The sequence below is a fragment of the Xiphophorus hellerii genome, chromosome 9, assembly GCF_003331165.1.
Source record: "Xiphophorus hellerii strain 12219 chromosome 9, Xiphophorus_hellerii-4.1, whole genome shotgun sequence".
Lineage (NCBI taxonomy): Eukaryota > Metazoa > Chordata > Actinopteri > Cyprinodontiformes > Poeciliidae > Xiphophorus > Xiphophorus hellerii.
Genome location: NC_045680.1, coordinates 6,376,235 through 6,396,563, shown reverse-complemented (window position 1 = coordinate 6,396,563; position 20,329 = coordinate 6,376,235). Strand labels below are relative to the sequence as shown.

Here is a 20,329-nt window from a genome sequence, read left to right as displayed (position 1 = left end):
ACTACAAAGACTGAAAGGACAAAAATATTGGAGAAAAGAATTGTTGTGTTGTGTGTGGCTACCGGTTCTTCAGGTGCTGCACGGATCCCAGACACTGAAATCTGCCGTTCACCATGATGGCCATCCTGGTGCAAAGAGCCTCACACTCCTCCATGCTAATGACAGGCAAAGAAACGACCTTTGACATTCATATCATTATTAATACACATTTATTTGTAAAGAAACAACAAAAAAAGGGGAAAAAAAGTGTTTTTTGTTGTCAATAAACACATTAGCAAGTGTTTTATTACCATACTTTATTCATAGATATATAAAAAGAGATATATGTGTTTGTGTTGCCAAGCAGATGCTAATTAATGCAAGTACAAATTGTCAATTTAAGTATTGAACATAATATATAAATAGAAATCACTAAGTATTTTAAATGTAAGTGGGCAAAATCTGCCATAACTGAGATCAATATGGTGACAAACTGCTTTCATTATGATTCCTGGTATGTGTGCAACAACAGGAGGCCTTCATGCTCTGCTCTTTACTGTAACTTCTATACTCACCCCGGAAAAAATTATAATAAAAATAAGACCACAAAGACTATAAACATTTATTTCTATGAATATAGAGGAAAAATGAACTCATTCTCCAACAGTCTGACTCCATTTTGGGTGTTGTACCTGTGAGAAGTGAGGACAACAGCTCTGCCTTCTTTCGTGACACTCAGGATGCAGTTCCACAAAAATCTTTTGGCCTTTGGGTCCATCCCAGTGGTGGGCTCATCCTATCGGTAGAGAGAGAAATGTAATAAAAAATAAATTAATTAAATTAAAGCAGAGCCTCTCCTGCGTCTGCTTTGATTCTGTACCAGGAATATAACAGGAGGCGCTCCGATCAGGGAGATCGCCGTGGAAAGTTTCCTCTTGTTGCCTCCGCTGTATCCTCCAGCCTCCTGCTCTGCGTACTGGATCAACCCCAGCTTCTTCACCCCCCACTGTGCCACCTACAGGCCAGAGAGGAAACTTCAGGAACAGAAAACTACAAACTTTTCAACCTGAACTTTAAGGTAAACTGAATCATTTGATTGAAACTTTGAAAAACTAGAAAGATAAAGGAAAAAACATGTTTGTTTTTTTTCTTTCTGATTTGGTTACTTTGCTAACAGAATCCTCTGGCACCCCCCTGAGCCGAGCGTAGAGCTCCAGATGCTCCCGACCCGTCAGCAGGTCACTGATGGCATCAAACTGTGGACAGTAACCCATCAGCTGGTGGACGCGCTCCATCTCCATCTGCACACTGAGAAACGGACAAACAGCGACTTAACAAATAAATGTTCCTTTCATGGTAAAGGCTTCCCAGACAGGGAAAGGTTCTGCACCTGTGCTGGTTGAGGAAAGCCTCTCCGTGTGTGATCAGTGTATCTCCAGTCAGCATGCGAAACGTGGACGTCTTCCCTGCTCCGTTCACACCAAGCAGGCCGAAACACTGAGAAATAAAACAATTAGAAACGTGAAGAACACATGATTTGAGTTAAAAGAGCCTCAGAAAACACAACATTTATTGCAGATAAGTCCAGTAAATCAGCTGAAATCAGTGGCAACAATTTTATGGTTCAGGAATATTATTAAACAACCTGCTCACATTTCATTTTCACGCTGCTATGCAGCTTTAACCCAATAACGAGCTTTTCAAATGCATCTACAATAAGTAGGATTTAACAAATTATTAATTGTCTGTCTGCCTTTGATTGCAGACTCTCCTACCAGTCCGGTTTTTACCTATAAGTGCATTTGTGGGCATCTTCCAACAGATTTACTTTCGTCTAGAACAGGGGTGTCCAAACTTTTTGTTAGGTTGCCAAAATCGACAGGTCAGAAAAAAAAAAAAAAAAGATTAAACCAAAATCAAGCTATTAAAGTTGTCTGATTTCGTTGTTTGCTGTCATTCACTGTAGATCCAAAAATTTTAATGATGTTGTACATTTGCCGTATTAAAATCAAGCCAACAAATTTTTAGATTCTTTTGGGTTTGATTGTACAAACTTATTCGGTTGCTTTGAGTCACTTTCTCTAAAAACACTCGTTACATTCTGCCAAGTTTAATAAATTAAGTAAAAGCTGATTTGGGTGCAGCAAAGTCAGATGTGGTTTTTGAAAGCGTGGCTATAAAAAGACAAAAACTTTGTGTTGTACTTCATTGTTTTTGTTTTGTAAGAAAATTATGTTGGTAAAAGTTTTACCCAGATTTATAAATAAATAGTTTGGACAGGCCCGGACACTCCAAGGGCCACAAATGGCCCCCGTGCCACACTTTGGACACCCCTGGTCTTGAACCATTAGCTGTTATTGGCTGCGCTCTCAGGACATCATTCTGATGGCTCCTAAGGTCAGAACTGAACCGGGTTAGAAGGCTTTTAAATTTTCTGCCACCTGAAATAATCTACAGAATTATTTAAAGTTATAATTTCTTTCTTTGTTTCAATCCAGGTCAGTTTTAAAGGACAGATCAGCTTCTGCATCTGCCCTAATGTTTAATTACATGATGTCTCCTGGTTATGAATCGTCTGCCTCTAGTTTTGTATTTGTTCTGTCTTATGCTGCTGTTTTTGCCAGGCTACTCTTACAAAATAGATTTTTATCTCAGTTATTTATTTTCATTTTTAAATAAAAGATACACACTTAAAGACACAAACTTCAAAAGTGAGGGAAAGCTCAAGCGGTGTAAAATCATTTTGTAAGTTTCTCACCTCACTGCGGGGAATCCCGAGGCAAAGTCGATCCACAGCTGGCTTTTTTCCAGCTTTATAAACCTGAACGACAAAATAAAATAAAGTTATATTATTATATTCCAGTCATAGGGAGCATTATTTAATAAATGAGGATTCAGAATACCTAATGGTATATCCACAGTGCTATCTGCTAATTTCTAGTCAATTTTCAAAGTATAGTAAACATTTCTGTTAATATTTTAAAATGCATTTGTTTACGATACAAAGAAATTAAATAAGGATTTTACATAAATGCACAAATTTAACTTCCTACACTCGCTGTTGGTTGGTCATATTTCTGATAAACTCCTCTGAAATCATATTTTAAGTCGCTAAAAAAAAATTGTTTAAGCGTTTTGTACCTTGCTTAGATCAATCATGGTGAGGATATCAGAATGGGCTTTGCCACTTTTCACTCGCTCACGTTCTCTCGCTACATCTTCATCCTCTGGACCAAGAGGAGGAAGCTGAGGATCGTTCCACCACGGCCTAGACAAACAATAATGAAACGATAACCGTCTTTACAGCGAAACATCAAGGAATACAGAAACTAAATGAAATATGTTCAAGATAAAACTTAAAGCCAAGCAGGGGATGGAAGAGCGGGGTTTACCTGAAGTGAATGAAAAACTTATACTGTAGGAGTATGGTGAAGATGAAGAAGATGACACCTTCAGCTGCCATCGCAAACAGATTCTTCCCAACAAAGTCCCACTGAAAAGGGTCAAGAGTCGGTTTGCTTCCTGCAGGTCGACACAGAGGAGAAAGATCCTGACTTATGTAAACAAAAAACATTTTGTTTACTTAAACTGTCCCTCTATTATAGCACTATAGTTATAATAGGAGGCTAAAAATAGAGCCGCTGCTTTCTCAGCTAGAGCGTTCAAGGTTTCCCCCAGAAAACTTGTTAAGCCTGGTGGTTGGGAACCAGGGCAATCACCGGCGCCCAACCAGTGTCCAACTGGTTGGGCGCGCACACGGGTCGTGTGTTTTTGACACAGCCAAAAACACACGACCCGTCCTGTTTTGGAGTTAAAAAATGTTTAAAGTTGACAGGAAATTTGAAAATATGACTTGATAATTCTGTGTTATTGCAAGATTGGAAATTTTATATCTGAACACAGAATATAAAGTCTTAAAAAAAAGACTTAAATAAATAAGCAATGATTAGCCTGGTGGGGCCACAATTAAAGCCTGGTGGCCTGCCAGGCTTATAATACCCCGGGGGAAACACTGTAGTTAGCTAACTAACCAGCTAGCTAACTAGCTGAGTCACATTAAGGTTTTAAGTTAGCTAACTAGCTAGCCAACTACTGTAGCTCTGCAGTGTGAGCAACACTTTCCACTGTATTACTAAACTAGTTAGTGAGTTAATTAGTTAAATAATAGTAGCAACGCTTTAACAATACTGTGAAAAGTGGATTTCATCTATTCAGTTTTTATTTAATGGTTCTGAAAAATCTGCCCTGTCAGAATAACAGACAAAAGAAAATAGACTAAAATTGATAATTTCTAAACATTTATCCTGTGACTAAAATAAAACCAAATTTAAGGGGCAAAATATAAATAACAAATAAGGCCAACAGGCATTATTTTGCACATCGTTAAACTGATATTTTAGTTTCAGCTACATTAACTCTTTCTTGGGGAACCCAAAGAAAATACAAACTCAAACCCAGAAAAAAAAGTCCAGGTGTGATGGTAGAATTAGTCCTGACAATTACTATTTATACCAAAGCCATCGGTATAGAAAACATTAAAAGCAGACATGTTAGATGTGTTTCCTGATAAAGATAGAGAGCAAATCCGTGGGTAAAGCACTCGTACCCAGTCTCTGGAAGGCGTCAGCCAGGGCTTGGTTTTTAGCCATGTCGATGAGACCTCGACCCAGGCAGAAATGCGGGAAAATCAAAAACACTTTCTTTAAGATCTTGTTGACCTCGTTCAGATGCTGCAAGGACAAAATCCACACATAAATTAGAAAAAGTGACAATTAATGCTTTTAATGTACAAAGAAAATCAGAGAAGATAAAGGTATAACTTCTATAACTTAAAACCTTTATTTCCTTCAAATTATTTTACTCTACATGTTTATCCAGTATTTACTTTTTTCCAAATGCATCTCGGTGTATTTGTGTTTTTGCACCTTATCTACAAACAACTCCAGGACGAAGGTGGCGATGCTCCCGTTGATGCCGATGAAGAGGTTGATGGAAGTCAGAACAACATAAGCCGTGCTTGGAACGGAGAAAACAAAGGATGCTGGGTACATCAGAGGAGTGATAGACCACCTATCACAGAGAAATAAACACTGGATTTAGACAGATCATAAAACATAGAGAACTGTTAAAACTGAACAACAAACTTTCTTTGTTTCCTCGCAATAACTTGACGTACCCGTAGAAGAGCAGCAGGAGGATCAGAGCCGGCAGGTTGGTGTCGGAGACGTAGGACTGCTGCTGAAAACTGATGAAGATCAGCACAACCATCATGGCCGGGACAGAATAGTTCAACTGAGAAAAGGGAGGAAAAAATATATTTGAACACAATGAAACTCCGAATCTCTTTCATAAAGAAACGCAACAACATTTTAGAAACAACTGTGGTTCCCTTGAAGTTGTTGCACATTTTCAGAAACGGAGGCTGACTGAACACTCACCATGTCCCAGGCGAAGTTGGCCAGCCAGTAGAGGATTGGTTTGACTCCGCTGACAAACTGCAAATGTTTGGCTTTACTGACTCGCTCCTCAATCAGGAAGAGAACAAAACTGGCCGGCACAAAGGACATGGCGAAAATTACACAGATGGAAACCAGAACGTCCACTGAGGTCGTCATCCTGAAACAGGAAGAAGGAAAAAAAACGTAATAAAGACTAAACAGCTGGAGAAAAAATGAAAACTTAAATTCACATTTGGTTTTGTTTCTATGAAAGCTTTGGTAGCAGTTTCTTTGAAGTGGTGTGCATAAGACTGACATGACACTGTCATAAACATGAAGGAGTTTTTATAAATGTGTTTGACTGCTGTCATTTGGTAAATAATGACACTTTTTATGCAAAGTTGACACTTTTAGTGGACTTTTAATGCAAGTATGTTTTAAAAGTGTAATTATTTACCAAAAGACACTCCATGACAAACATTTATGAAGACTCCTTCATGTTTATGACAGTATCATGTCAGGCATATGAACACCGCTTCAAATAAAGTGTTACCAAAACTTTTTATCCCTCCCAACATTTATATTTTTGTACAATTAAAAATCCTTTTTTTTTTTTAGCATTTTCTCATATAACTACTCCAGTGGAGTTAGTTAGCTTACCAGACATAGGTATTTTATTTATTTATTTATTTATATTCAGTCATATTCAGTGACTTACATCACTCTTAGGTATATATATATATACGTATATTATAAACTTTATCTCTTATTTTGTACTATTAATATTTAAAGCCGTGGATGGAGTAGCTTGTCAACAAATAAGCAATTTTCCCTTGGGAATCAATAAGGCATGTTCTATTCTATTCTATTCTATTCTATTCTATTCTATTCTATTTAGCATAGACAGACTTCACGCTGATATTAACTGACATTGCTATTTCAGTAAGTTGCTCCTTGGTGAGGTTGAGCGGGTGATTGTAAACGGTGATGCCGTGTCTCCTCCGCTCCGGTCCGGGCGGCAGACTGGCTCTCAGCAGCCCGTTGTTCATCACGTTCACAAACGACACCATGGCGTGCCAGCCCTTGTTGTTGTACCACACCTGAGATGGAAAATTCAATTAAAACTCCTAAAAAAGAATGATTTTTTTAAGTAGGAAACGATGTGAGAGACGACCTTGAGAGAAACGGTTCACCTTGACGTTATTTACAGTGTGCATTTCTCCCAAAAACCCCGGCAGCTTCTTCAGCAGCTGATCCAGTGAACTGTTCTGTGGTCAACACAAAGACATTTAGGCATGAGATATAAACGAAGTTAAAAATAAGCAGAATATTTAAGAGTAATCAATGTAATAACACTATAAAGGACAGTGGGAATGTGTCTGCAGGACATTTCCATGTTTTTGGGAGAGATCGCACCCTACTGGTCGGAGGTGATAATGGAAATCAATACTAAAATGGACTTAAATTTAACCTTTGGTTTTACGGTTTTAATTTACCCCAAAGACTGAAATAGTCAGGTAAATATCTTCTATTAATATTACTAGCGGGCACAAAGAAATCTATAACTCACAAGAGGCTCGATGTGGAACCATCATCATCTTTGGACCAGAGGGAATTAAGGAAACGTATGCAATGGAGAGACTTTTTATTAAGACTTGCTGCTGATAAATACAAAAATATAGGAAGAAATGGAACCTAAACTTGGCGCTAAAATGTACAATCAATGTAATTATCTCTTTTTTATTGTGAACATACTCACATTGGGTTTTTTTAAATAATCATTTACCGTAATTGCTCTTGATCAACTAGTTGCTCTGTAACTTTTGTTAGTGGGGGTTTGAACGTTCAATATTTCTAAAAATGCAAAAACAAGTTAAAAGAAAAAGAAAGAATTATTTTTAAAAAAAATATATATATATATACTGTATATGTTGTGCACCTGTTCTACTTGGTATCGCGTCCTGATTGCCATGATGGAGTCTTGAAGATGCTGGACCTGAGAGATATTCTGGGTGCTGGTGCCTCCGAGAGAGAAGCCTCCATATCTGGAACAGAAAATTATTGCTCTAACCAAACCTTGTAGTTTGATTTCAGCTGGTCAAATTCATTTAATTGTTTAGTCTAAATGAGCTCTTTATGAGTTTACAAGATAATATTTCTTCAGTTTTTTGTGGTTTTATATGAAGGACATCTGTAGTTGCACTAGACTCTCTTCTTAATTAAAATATTCCATACTTAGTCTTGGTATAATCTTTAGTAAACATGAATTTTAAATGTTTCCTGATCATTATTTTTAACTCCCTGAAAAGGTAATGATTTTTTGAAAGTTAATTGAGGTATATGTAAAAGTAGCAGAGATTTCCTACTACAATTGAACCTTAAAAATCTTCTTAAAACAAGAGAGTAAAATTGGTATTTTTTGATGTTTTTAAAAAAGAAAGCTTTGGCTTCTCACCTGAACTCGTTTACCCACTTCTTGGTTTTTAGGCTGAAGGGAAACAAAGTTAAGCTCTATTAGTATTCAGACTTCATGTAATGATAGAAAAATAAAATAATAAATTATGGAAAGATTGTAAAATATAAATATTTATAAGAAGAAAATCATTGCCAAAACAAGTGATGAAGTAATCTGCAGTCTTGAAGTGAACTTTAGATTTTTATTATGAACAGGGACAAGATCAGATGACAATAACTAAGCAAATTAAACGAATATCCTCAGATTTATCTGCTTTCTGTAAACTGTTCATACATATTAAACAGCATGAAAGCTCAAATGTAAAAAGTACCTTTTCTTGAGGATTTGCGGGTAGGTCTTCACCAGGTAATCTGTGATGTTATACCTCGTCAGATTCTGGAGAATATCCCCAGTGGCTCTCTTCATCTGAAATTAAAACAAGTTATTAAAAAACAGAACTAGATACTACTGAAATAAGACGCAGTACGTTTCATTGTGAAGCAGAAAGGTCAGTGTTTATGTGATTCTACCCTGATTTCTTAGTGGAGAGTAAAACCCAATCAGGGAGCCAGCTGACCAACCTGTGGAGGAGGAACCCCACCAGCGCCGTCCGGGCAATCTGGAAGCATCCGGCGGGTGTCCTCTGTGCTGCACTGACATTCTGGGGAAGGTCTGTCTCTGGTCCAGTTGCCTTGGCTCAGCATCTGCCAGGTGGAGAACGGCATCTGGGGCCGCATGAATTTACCCCCCCTCTCAGGTTCACACTGAAGATTCCTGCAGTGGGGAGAACATTTGGATTCAAGAATACCTGTAGACATCCAGTGTCAGCTGCATCTTCTTAAAAATTGAAAACGGGATCTAATAGAGGGATTATTTGTTTGCAGACACTTAGGTTGACTGCCTTTAAACGCTCACTGGTTACCCACATTTAGTACCTTGCTGTTTTAATGTTGTCAGCGTACAATAACTGTTTCACACAGCGTGTGTGAAACAGTTAAAATAAATTGACATCAGTGAGTGAGATCCACCTGTATTTAATGACCATTTCCTCTCTTTAATGAGAGAAAATGTCCCAAACGTCAGACATGACTTACTGGCAATATTAAAGCAACTTGTTCACAGTGAGATATGTCAAGTCCCTCTAAATAACACAAAATAAGCATTTTCAAAAGCCTCCAGATTGTTAAGTCACTGCACCGTTACCTAGCAACCCTACCAGAGCCCTGCCCTTTTACCTAGCAACCCTAGTGGAACTCCAACAAGTTCGGTGTTTGCTATGTTTAGAGAAATCATCTTACGTTTTGTTGTCGTCCTGCTCTTCTCTCTGCATGCACTTGGTGCCAAAACCTGGCTGGTCCAGCAGAGCCTCCAGCAGGTTCTCCATGGCTGGGTTGCCAGGATCGTCGTTGCTGTAATTATTAAATTGGGAGGTGGGTGAAGGCGCTAGCTACTGACTGATTTACCTGGATGACTGAGGAACATTCGGTCTTACCTGAAGAAGGTGTACTGATCTCCGTACATCCAGGGCTGCAGCTCCAGGGCAGGGTACTTCCCGAACGGAGGAACGATGAGGCTGAAGAGCAGAGCGATCAGCACGAACACAGCCGGCAGAACAATCTGAAAATTAAATCAAACATGTCTGAATAAAGCAGGTTAGTACTTCTGTCAACAAGCAAGCCGTTAACAAACATTGTATGCTAACCCTGACCTCAAATCCATTTCTGTGACAGACTTTAAATGGCCTCGTTCACAGATTTAGTTGTTAACATCCATTTTGTTCGTCCGGTTGACCCGGCTTCGCCTGTGCAAGCTTTGAAATCCTCCATAAGGAACTATAACTTTAAAACTTTCTAGTTTAGGGACGATCATTGTAGTACTTGATCATTCTGGTGATTAATTGAATCACTTTCTGCAGGGTTTCCATTCAAGCCTTTTTATCCAGTATTAAAAACACATTAAAATAAATAATTAAATTCCTGTCTAACCTGAGCGAAGAGCCCCCGGCGGCTCCGTCGAGCATACAGCCAGCGTTTGACGAAGAGCGCTCGGAGCTGCTGCCATGTCAGCCACCAGCCAGTCAGGGGCGTCCCGCCTCGCCCATCTTCACTCAGTGGGTCCGTCTCCTTTGGTTCTGCAAGAAAAAACAAGGTGTAAAAGTTCACTGATAAATATGGAGGATAAAGGAGTGAGCAGAAACATGATGGATTTGTTTACAAACTTAGAACTTGGCTTGTCATGATAACAAATTTTCCCAGAAATTACTGCGATAAATCATCATATTTTTGTTTTCGGACCATTTTCAAGTAATATACTGATGGTGACATAATAATCCAAGTTAGCTCTTTCTAAGACCAATAAACTTCAAGTTTGTATAAAACACTTCACTGTCACTGGAAGATATTTTAAATATCTAAAATAAAACAACCAAAAACAATAAATAAAACCACACACAACTGAATCCATAAATAATATATTATTAATGGGCTCATTTAAATTTATCATGTAATTAAATGATTAATTCTGACATGCTTAATTAGAATATCTTGGACCAGAACTGCAATATCTCTTCTTGGACACTAAAACACTTCTCATTTATCTCTTGTACGACATTGCAGCAACTTTCACCGCCATAAAAACCAACATTTGACATTATATAAATTTCACAGCTGAGTTTCACCTAAAGAAAGACATATAGTACCTTAACCTGGAGCTCAGACAGCAAACCAAGATCAGACTGACATTCTTCAAACTGACCAATTCAACTACTTCACGGATTTTTTAGTTAAGTCCTCAAAGATGCCTTAAAAGTCATTTCCATTCACACACACACATCTATACATTGAAGATAGCAAGTTACAGGATAATAATCTGACAGGAACTAGGCTGGCATGTCACGCCTTCGGCAAGACGGGTTGGTTGAGAATCGAACCGGTGACCCGCGGATTGCAGGACGAACTCCTACCGAACTCGACCCAAATAAATGTTTAATCAAAATTCCTTTAAAATTGCAAAAACTTAATGATGCAAGATCAACAAAAGTACATTTTTGTTGAACAGGCAGGGAATCTAAGTTTATAAAACAAACCCTTTTCTTCCTTTTAGGATTGTCTAAAAGTGGTAAACTGTAAGTACCTTTCTTACGAAGTCTTTTCCTTCCTGGCAGCATTTTTGGAAACAAACAGTCCAACTTTCAGTCAAACAGAAGACCAGTTCGATTGTCACAGTATAAACCTGGACAGAAGTGGCTGTGAGCGATGGAGTTCCCACCTGGTTCTGGTTCCTCAGCTTTTTGCTCTGATGGCTGCGGGCCACTGGACTCTTCTGCTGGCTGCTCCGATGCTGGATCAGAATCCACTCCGGTTTCCTCTGCCACTCGAAGAAAGATCTGAAAATCAGCACAATGATTGTGTAAAAATGGAAGTAATAGTGGTATAATACACTGCAAAAGAAAAAAAAAAAGCTAAATCTTATGACATATTTTTGGTCTAGTTTCTAGTGAAAATGTCTTAATACAGTTGAAATAAGAAAACTAAGTGACAATTAACATTTTAGAAAGATATGGGAGCTTGTTTTAAGTAAACAATCCTTAATATTGGTTTAAAAAGTTCCAGTTCCGAAGGTGGGGAAATCCCCCGGGTATGATGGTATTCCATCAGAATACTACAAGGAGTATATAGATATTCTTGCTCCAGTGTTACAAAAGGTCTATCAAGAGATCTTTGAGAGAGGACAGCTGCCTCCTACTTTTAATGAAGCTCTGATATCCTTGATTCCAAAAAAAGATAGGGATAGCACGGACCCGGCAAATTATAGGCCAATTAGCTTATTAAATGTAGACTGTAAAATATTAACCAAGGCGCTGGCTGTGCGCTTACAACAAGTCCTTCCTAGTATTATTCATCAGAATCAGACAGGCTTTATGAAAACCCGCTCCTCCTCTGATAACATTAGAAAATTGTTACATCTGATGTGGTTGAGTCAGTCAAAGGAGGAGCCAGTTGTTGCTATCTCCTTAGATGCGGAGAAGGCGTTTGATAAAGTGGAATGGAGCTTTCTTTTTTCGGCTCTCTCAAATTTTGGATTTGGACCCTCTTTTATTAAATGGGTCAAAATATTGTATAAAGAACCAAAGGCTGCTGTCATAACCAATGGCACCATTTCATCCTTTTTTAACTTATCACGGGGGACCCGTCAGGGTTGTTCTCTCAGTCCATTATTATTCATCATGTTTATTGAAACTTTAGCAGTGAGCATTAGGAGAAATAAGGACATCAAAGGAATATTATGGGGACAACAAGAACACAAACTGCTTTTATATGCAGACGATATTTTATCACTTATAACACATCCGCTTACATCTTTGCCGCACCTGATGGACACTATGCAGATGTATTCAACGGTTTCAGGGTACTCAATAAATTGGGATAAATCTGAAGCCATGCCATTATCCTCTATATGCAATTCACACATGGTTAAAGATTTTAAATTCAAATGGGTACCTGAAGGTATGAAGTATCTTGGGATTAGGCTCAGTAGGGAGTTGGAAGCGTTACCTTCACTAAATTTTGATCCGGTGCTCTCAAAAATTAAAACAAATTTTGAAAAGTGGGGGAAGATAAAACTAACATTATGGGGTAAGATTAATGTTATAAAAATGATTACCGCCCCTCAGTTTAATTATCTGCTTATGATGCTTCCTATTACAATTCCACTTGATATTTTTAAAAGGTATGAAAACTTAATTAAACATTTTTTGTGGGAAGGTAAAAGAGCGAGAATAAAATTAGAAAAATTATATGCTCCTAAGGAAAAGGGCGGCCTAGAACTTCCAGATCTTAAGCTCTATTGCTTGTCATTTGAAATGGCAAAATTAGTTAAATATTGGGAAGGTGAGAATGGGCAGGAATGGTTACATATTGAAAGGGATATATGTTTGCCGTTTGACCCTAAACACAAATTATCTCAAAAGATCGACACAACAAACCCAGTTTATGTTCATTCTTGTAAAGTTTGGTCAAAGGTACACAAACTGTTAAAGCTCCCACATCAGGTAGAGCAATATGCATCTCTCTGGAATAATCCTGAGATATGTATTGGTAAAACACCTGTGTTTTGGAGGCAGTGGCATTCACGTGGCATATGCGTCATTGGTGATTTGTACAAAGATGGACAATTCATGTCCTTCAATGAACTTACTCACACATTTAATTTGGAAGGTAAAGCAAATTTTTGGAAATATCTACAGGTGAGACATTGTGTTACCTCAAAATTTAAAAAGATTGTAGAAAATGATATATTGAATTATATTAAGATGCCGCGTGAACGACACACTGCCTCTCAATTTTATAAGCTGCTAAGTTGTAATCTGAGTGGTGAATCGTCAAATATTAAACTCCTATGGCAAAAAGATTTGAGAAAAGAGTATACAAAAGAAGGATGGTTGAGGGTAATGTCAGAGAGTGGTAAATATGTGAAAGAGGCCAGAAGCAAATTTATACAGTATAAGGTGCTACATAGATATTATCATACACCTACGAGGTTACATAGAATGAAAATAATGTCAAACAATAGGTGTTGGAAATGTAAGAAAGAAGTGGGCACATATTTGCATTGTTTCTGGGAATGCTCTCTGGTTTCACCATTTTGGATTAAAATCTTGGAGGCTCTGAGTGCATGGCTTGGCTCAGAGATCTCTCAGACTCCAGAACTGTGTTTACTGGGAGACCGATCTCAAATGCCAAACACCCCAAAAGGAGCTTTTGCAGTTGTGATGGTCGGTCTGGTGACAGCCTGCAGGATCATCTTAAGACATTGGAAGACCACAAAGTGTCCCGAGCTAAATGAGTGGATTAAATCAATGACGGATACAGCTTCTTATGAAGTCATGCTCAACAACATGGATGGGAACAGGGACATGGAATGGGATAGCTTTTGGGACTCATTGAAAAGAACTATGGCTTCGAGTAATGTATCTGGATGAAGTCTGATTTTCCCAGACAATTACCTTTCTCTCAACTACTGAATGTTTTTGAATTGACACTGTAATATACATATAATATATGACTGTACCCTGGGTATTGGGGGGCGGGGGGTGGTGCACCAGCCTTTTTTGTTTTGTTTTGTATTTGTGTTTTATGTGAGATAATTTTCAGAAAATCAATAAAAAATTTGAATTACAAAAAAAAAAAAGTTCCAGTTCCTCTGGCAGATTATTTCACTACTAATAAGACCAGCCTCAGCTCCAGACGAGTTTAACTGGGAGGCATCGACTTATTTTGGGGGGGCAAAATGAATCTACGTAGCTGAACGTAGACAACATCAGTAGTCTACAGGCTACTTGTTAACAAGCTTAAGGTGCTGTATTGTTATTAGCTAGTCATCTTTTAACTAACATTACCTGCATCCACCAGCATTACTCAACTTACGTCAGTTAGTTTGGGGGAAAAACTGTGCAACGTTCTTTGAGTTTTGTTGGTTTGCTGCTATGATTCTAACACACACCTGCGCAGCTCTGCACAGCAGTAGCAGGTCTCTGCACAGGTGTAAACCCAGCGCGAGCGTCTAACCGCTCATGTTGCGTTTAAAGGCAGCTCGGAAAAACAAGTTACAACGTGTTAACAAATTAAACTGTTTTAACTGCTGGAAACAGTTACAGGGGACACATATATGGGAAGTAAGGAAGCTCCTACTGTATCAAATTGATATAGGAATAACAGGAAGTTGGAAACTCTAAGGTAAAAACAACAAACAGCTTCCAGTCCAGGGGGGGCAATGCCCCCCAATGCCCACCCATGCCGCCGGGCCTGAATAAGACATTTTCCCATGTCATAAGTGAAATCATTTGCCACTGGAACAAGTACTTTATCATCTACATTAAGGAATTTTTACTTAAAACAAGATTCTGTATCTTGAAATAAGAGAAAATTAACTTCATAAGTAACTTTTTCTCAAGTGTATTAAAATATTTGCACTAAAAGCTAGACCTAGTGCAGTGTAGTCTCCAGTTACAGGTCCAAGATTAAAGCACTTCTGACATAAATCATAATTAACATATTTTTAACACCAGAGAAATAATGTAAGACAGCTGTATGACACCAGGTGGCGCTAAAACCCACACAGCAGAAAGCCATGGAGTGTGTGCCTAACTCATTCAGAGTAAACCTACTAAGCTCATTAAGACCACAGCCGCTCCATAAATATCCAGCTTTCGTGATAAGACTTTGTTGTGCTTGCTCACACACACACACACACACACCCACACACACACACAAACCAAGTGTAGTCAGAGAGCGACTTTTCATAGACACACAAGCTGCAGTGCTATGTTATGATGCAACACTGCTTCTCCTCCTGCTGTGTTTCGTTGCTGCATCATGACATTTATTGGTTGCATTTAAAGTCAGTTTCCTCTTTGTTAAACACTTTTGTAAGCAGTTTAAGCTGAATCATCTATAAATAATCTAGGGCTGCAACTAACAATTATTTTAGTAATCAGTTAATGTATCAATTATTCTGATATTTAATCAGATGAAAAATATTGACACATTTTGCAGATTACTTAAGCCTTTTCCATGAAGTATTAGAAATACATTAAGAATTGGACATAAGTAATTAAATTCCTTTTTTAAAAAAGCTAAAAATTAACATTTTAATGCCTAAAGTGCAGCAACATAGCATTCCTTAGGTGAATTTTAAAAAAATGCCACTTATAGAATTAGAAAATTACAATGCATGTCTCATGTCAATGACATAGAAGTCGGATTAAATGCGACATGACAGCTCAGACTGCAGACGGTTCGAAAATAATCTGATGCATATGCAATTTAGTACCACAAATAATAAGATAATAAGATAATAATACTTTATTGATCCCCAAAAGGGGTGGAATTTTGTTTGTCCCAGCACAGCACACAACAAAACACAATAAAATTAAGTAAATAAATAAAGTAAAAATAATAATAATAAATAGCAACTAGCAGTGATAGTCCGTTAAATATTAAGTGGCTCAAATTGGATTTTGTTTGGATAAAAAAAAAGGATTTGGGTCGCTCAGACTGCCATAAAAAAGTCAGATACAGGTCACATACGGACAAAAATATCCAAGTTGGGTTGTGAACGTATCCTGAGTTTCATAGTAACCGGTCGTTTTTGTGTGACATAACCCACCTCCTCCAGTGTACTATCTGACAGGCCGTAGCTGCTGATGCCCAGCTCTGGAAGCCTCTGGTCCAGTTTGGAGAGGAAGATACCCAGACTGCCGTCCTTGGCGGCTGCTTGCGGCAGGTTGATCACGGCTTCTCTTCTAGACTCCTCCACTAATCTCGCGCCAGGAACATGCTGCTGGACCAGTGCCAGCAAAGCTGCCATGTCTGCCAGAAAGATGGTGAGTCTGACAATGAACTGGTTCTCAAATAAATAAAAAATTAACAACAATTCTGGGTCACTCTGGACGTCAGTGGGCCGGTTACTACTGGGTAGCTGCAGATTTCAGAAAATCAAATCAAAGACGTTTTTTTATACCTCCTTGAATAAAATTTCAGAAGGATAAACTATAAATATAAGGGATGATTGGGGAACTTGCTGCATAGCAAAAACTGTGAACCAGGATTTGTGTTTTTCACTCTGTATGTGCCTTAACCTCCATAGAGCCTAGATTAAAAGCTGTCTTGCACGTAGCCTCAAATATGTCCCAGCAGAAGACAGACAGCGGCGAAAACAAATGTCGTCTGCACTTACCCATGATGGAGACAAAAAAAAATAAAAAATCTAGCTAGCTATGTTATATTAGCAGCTATCTCCTGGTACACTGTAAAAACACAATATCTTACCAATCATTTTTAGTCTAGTTTAGTTTAGTGGACTATTTCCACTGGCAGATTATTTCACTTATAGGAAAAATATCCTGTTATATGGAAAATAATCTGCCAGTGGAACTAGAACTTTATTAATATGAAGGAATTTTTGGTAACACTTTATTTGAAGGGGTGTGCGAGGCTGTTATAAACATGACATAACATCTGTCATGAACATAAAGAAGTCTTCATGAATGGTTATGACTGTTGTCATGGAGTGTCATTCCCTAAATAATGACACTTTTAATGCAAAGTTGGCACCTTTAACTAACTTTTATCACAAGTTTTAATAGAACTTTGCATTAGAAGTGTCATTATTTACCAAATGACACTTCAGGACAATAATTGTAATCATTTTTGAAGACTTCTTCATGTTCATGACAGATGATATGTTTATGACAGACTCATGTCAGTCTTATGCACACCCCTTTAAATAAAATTTTACTGAATTTTTACTTAAAACAAGCTTCTGTATCTCATTGAAAAGTAACTTGCAAGTTAGTTTTTTCTTATTTCAAGCTTGGGTGGTTCAGACTTCAAGACCTAAGGTATTTGGTAAAAAAGAAAATAAAATACTTGGTAAGATTTTGTGTTTTGCAGTGTAGCCTTGAGTCACAGAACACAATGAAAATGTTTGTGTGTAATTCAAACTTTTGCCTGACAGAAAAGTCCCTCAAGAAGAAAAAAATACATTAAATAGTCCTCCCATGATAAAATTTAAGACTTGGGATCAATGTATTTAAGGCCAACTTAGGATCTTTCAATGAATTTAAGATATTTTAATACCTTATTTCAGACACACAAATTTAAGCCTTTTTAAGGATGTGCAGATGTCCTTGAATACTCACAGGAACTGGTGTCCTCACTTCCCAGTCCGGTGTCTTCACTGAGTGACGACTCACTGTCCTGAAACATGAAGCCGAGTTAGAATCTATCCTTAAAAACAAGCCCGCAGAACCAATTTCAGATTACAAGCAAACCTTTACTAAAGGAGGTAGCTTGTTGGTGCTGGTGCTGGCACTGGTGCAGATACTGGAATAACTGGGAGTGCTGGTGCTTAGCTCCTCCCTCTTCACCACGGTCAGGTAGTAACCAGATCCCAGCTTGGATTTGAGAAAGAGCGGCGATCCGCAGCAGCAGAGTTTCCCCTTGGAGATGATGGCGATCCGGTCACCAAGCAGCTCCGCCTCATCCATGTAGTGAGTGGACAGAATGATGGTTCGATCTGATGGTTCGAAACACAAACAAATATGACTAATGTTCACATCCGTGTGTCTTGTTCATGCCATTTTAGTCAGTTTATTCATGTTTAGTTAAGAGTGAAGTTGCTGTACTAAATTGTGTTTTACAGCTTATTTGCTCAGGTTTCAGCTTAGGGCTGTCCAAGATGAGTGAAAAATAAAATCTCCAATTTTTTTCATAACGGATCCGATTTACAATTTCAATAAGTTTTTATTTTTCTTGTTTTCTTTTCTGAAGAAAAGAAAAAGAGATAGATATTTTCAAAAAGTGGCTTGTATTTCAATCCCCCACCTGCAAGTTTTATGGCCAGGCTATTTTTGTTTAATTATGAGAATATAGTTATAATATCAGTAGAATAAAGTTGCAATATCACCAGTGGAATGTCTTAAAATTATGAGAATTTTTTTTTTTTTAATAAAAACACAAAGCTAGTAGAGTTATCAGTATCTGACTCACTCATCTTCCAAATGGACTCAGTCGTTTGGACAACCATTTCAAAATCCTGCTTCTGATTATAATTGGATGCTCATGTGTTAAAAGATTAAGTATTCCCAACATTCTTCATTTGAAATTAAACCTTTTTGATATTTTTCTGTAGAAGTAGAATTATTACTTTATTCTTTTAATATTAGAACTTTATTCTCATATATTACTTCAACAAGGAGGCAATAATAAATCTGTATCCTTGTAATTAAAACTGTAGAGTGTCTAATGTTCTGTCGTAGAGTTGACCTGAATTCAAAATCCAAATAAATAAAAGCTGCAAGACACATTTGTCAAACAAGATGGCAGCTCTGGTCATGTTGACATCATTCTGAACAATGGAAACCCAAGAAAAAAACAATAATAATAATAATAATAATAAAAATTATTAATTATGAGAATCTTCCAAACCAAACAGTTCAATGACAGGATTTAATCGATTTATCGCCCAGGTGTACTTCAGCTGCTAAAATGCGTCTTCATCTAATCTCGCCTCTCATTACTGGTGACAGTCACTGGTACCTTCGCGATATTTGAGCAGCAGATCCCAGATCCCTCTGCGGGAGTACGGGTCGACGCCAGCTGTGGGCTCATCCAGGACGACCACTTTGGAGCCGCCAACAAAAGCGATCGCGACAGAAAGCTTCCTCTGCATTCCACCTGAGAGACACAGAAGAAGCAAAATTCCCTCTTTTAAAAAGAAAAGCAAACAAATCTAACTTCTATAAGAGCAGACTTGATTCCTTTTTAGATTCTGGAGTTGAAATTGGTGACCTTACCAGAGAGGTTTTTGGTCTGATCATGACGCTTGTGCAGGAGGCCGACGTCCTCCAACAAAGCGCTCATTTCAGCCATCACCTTTTCTTCAGGCAAACCCTTCAGACAGCCATAAAACCACACATGCTCCTCCACGGTGAGTCTGAGCGACAGAGGGAGAAAAAAAACTAAACTGAAATTAAATTCATTTCTACTTGAAGTCTCAGTTGAAGATTTCCTATCAAACTTTTTTTTTTACAACCCATGAATAAGGTCAAGTTTTAGAAATAGTTCAATACATTTTACAAATCTGACAAAAAATCTTAAAATCTAACATATTGAATGAAATGAGCATTTCAAAGTATTTTGTACATCTGAATTTGACAGTTATTGCATGTCACAAGAAACAAAAAAAAGCCCACACTTTAGGCATATATAAAAAAGGAAACTATAAGAACAGTTTGTTGCTTTGAGTGAGTTTTATATAGTCTGAGAAAAAAAGGTTTTTTGGACTGAAAAGGTTGCAGATTCCTGGTTTAGATGATATCGACACTATTTATAAAAGTAAACGTGATCTGAACATTATACACAAGTTCTGCATTAATCTCTTTAGAAGCAACTTAAAAACATTTAAATTGACATTTAGTTTGAGAAAAATGTGTTAGAAAGACTTATTTGAGTGCATTTAGGACAAAAACTAACAGTAACTATTTATACTGACATCTTAGCATCAGATGTTTCACATGTAGCATCTGATGCTACATGTAATTAGCTTTTTAACAAATTTGCTGAACAATAAATTCTCAGAAATGATTGTGATAAAGAAGGAGCGACCCAAATTTTTAAGTAATATATTGATAATGGCATAATAATGCAAGTTCACCCTCTCAAAGATCAGCGAACTTTAATTTTGTAAAGAACACTCTAAACTGGAAGAAAAAATAAATTCATTTAAAAAATATCAAAAACAACAAAACAGAGATAATTTTAAAAACACACACACACACAACTGAAACCATAAATAAAACAAATTAGCAAATCTCAGTAACTAAAACAGCTCTTAAAAAAATATTTATGATTAATTAATTAGCGACAGGCTAATTCACATGGTGTTTTTGCTGCAC

The 20,329-nt window shown here is 37.6% G+C and overlaps 1 protein-coding gene across 2 annotated transcripts in view; it reads right to left on the bottom strand.

Moving 5' to 3' along the window:
* abca7 (ATP-binding cassette, sub-family A (ABC1), member 7) overlaps positions 1-20,329 on the bottom strand; it is a 41,256-nt gene that overhangs the window by 4,414 nt on the left and 16,513 nt on the right. The window contains exons 21-48 of one of the 2 annotated variants that reach the window (XM_032572918.1): positions 19,229-19,368; positions 18,972-19,109; positions 17,705-17,949; positions 17,573-17,630; positions 16,039-16,241; positions 11,140-11,257; positions 11,005-11,028; positions 9,858-10,003; positions 9,365-9,489; positions 9,171-9,281; positions 8,454-8,646; positions 8,204-8,298; positions 7,873-7,905; positions 7,357-7,462; positions 6,611-6,685; positions 6,348-6,517; positions 5,418-5,595; positions 5,156-5,271; positions 4,905-5,049; positions 4,586-4,709; positions 3,372-3,501; positions 3,121-3,247; positions 2,738-2,800; positions 1,370-1,476; positions 1,146-1,287; positions 860-994; positions 672-775; positions 63-155 (exon numbers count right to left, since the gene is read on the bottom strand). In XM_032572918.1, coding sequence (XP_032428809.1) covers positions 63-155; positions 672-775; positions 860-994; positions 1,146-1,287; positions 1,370-1,476; positions 2,738-2,800; positions 3,121-3,247; positions 3,372-3,501; positions 4,586-4,709; positions 4,905-5,049; positions 5,156-5,271; positions 5,418-5,595; positions 6,348-6,517; positions 6,611-6,685; positions 7,357-7,462; positions 7,873-7,905; positions 8,204-8,298; positions 8,454-8,646; positions 9,171-9,281; positions 9,365-9,489; positions 9,858-10,003; positions 11,005-11,028; positions 11,140-11,257; positions 16,039-16,241; positions 17,573-17,630; positions 17,705-17,949; positions 18,972-19,109; positions 19,229-19,368 — 3,444 coding nt within the window. The remainder of the gene's footprint in view (positions 1-62; positions 156-671; positions 776-859; positions 995-1,145; positions 1,288-1,369; positions 1,477-2,737; positions 2,801-3,120; positions 3,248-3,371; positions 3,502-4,585; positions 4,710-4,904; positions 5,050-5,155; positions 5,272-5,417; positions 5,596-6,347; positions 6,518-6,610; positions 6,686-7,356; positions 7,463-7,872; positions 7,906-8,203; positions 8,299-8,453; positions 8,647-9,170; positions 9,282-9,364; positions 9,490-9,857; positions 10,004-11,004; positions 11,029-11,139; positions 11,258-16,038; positions 16,242-17,572; positions 17,631-17,704; positions 17,950-18,971; positions 19,110-19,228; positions 19,369-20,329) is intronic. The other variant, XM_032572919.1, reaches the window with a different exon arrangement.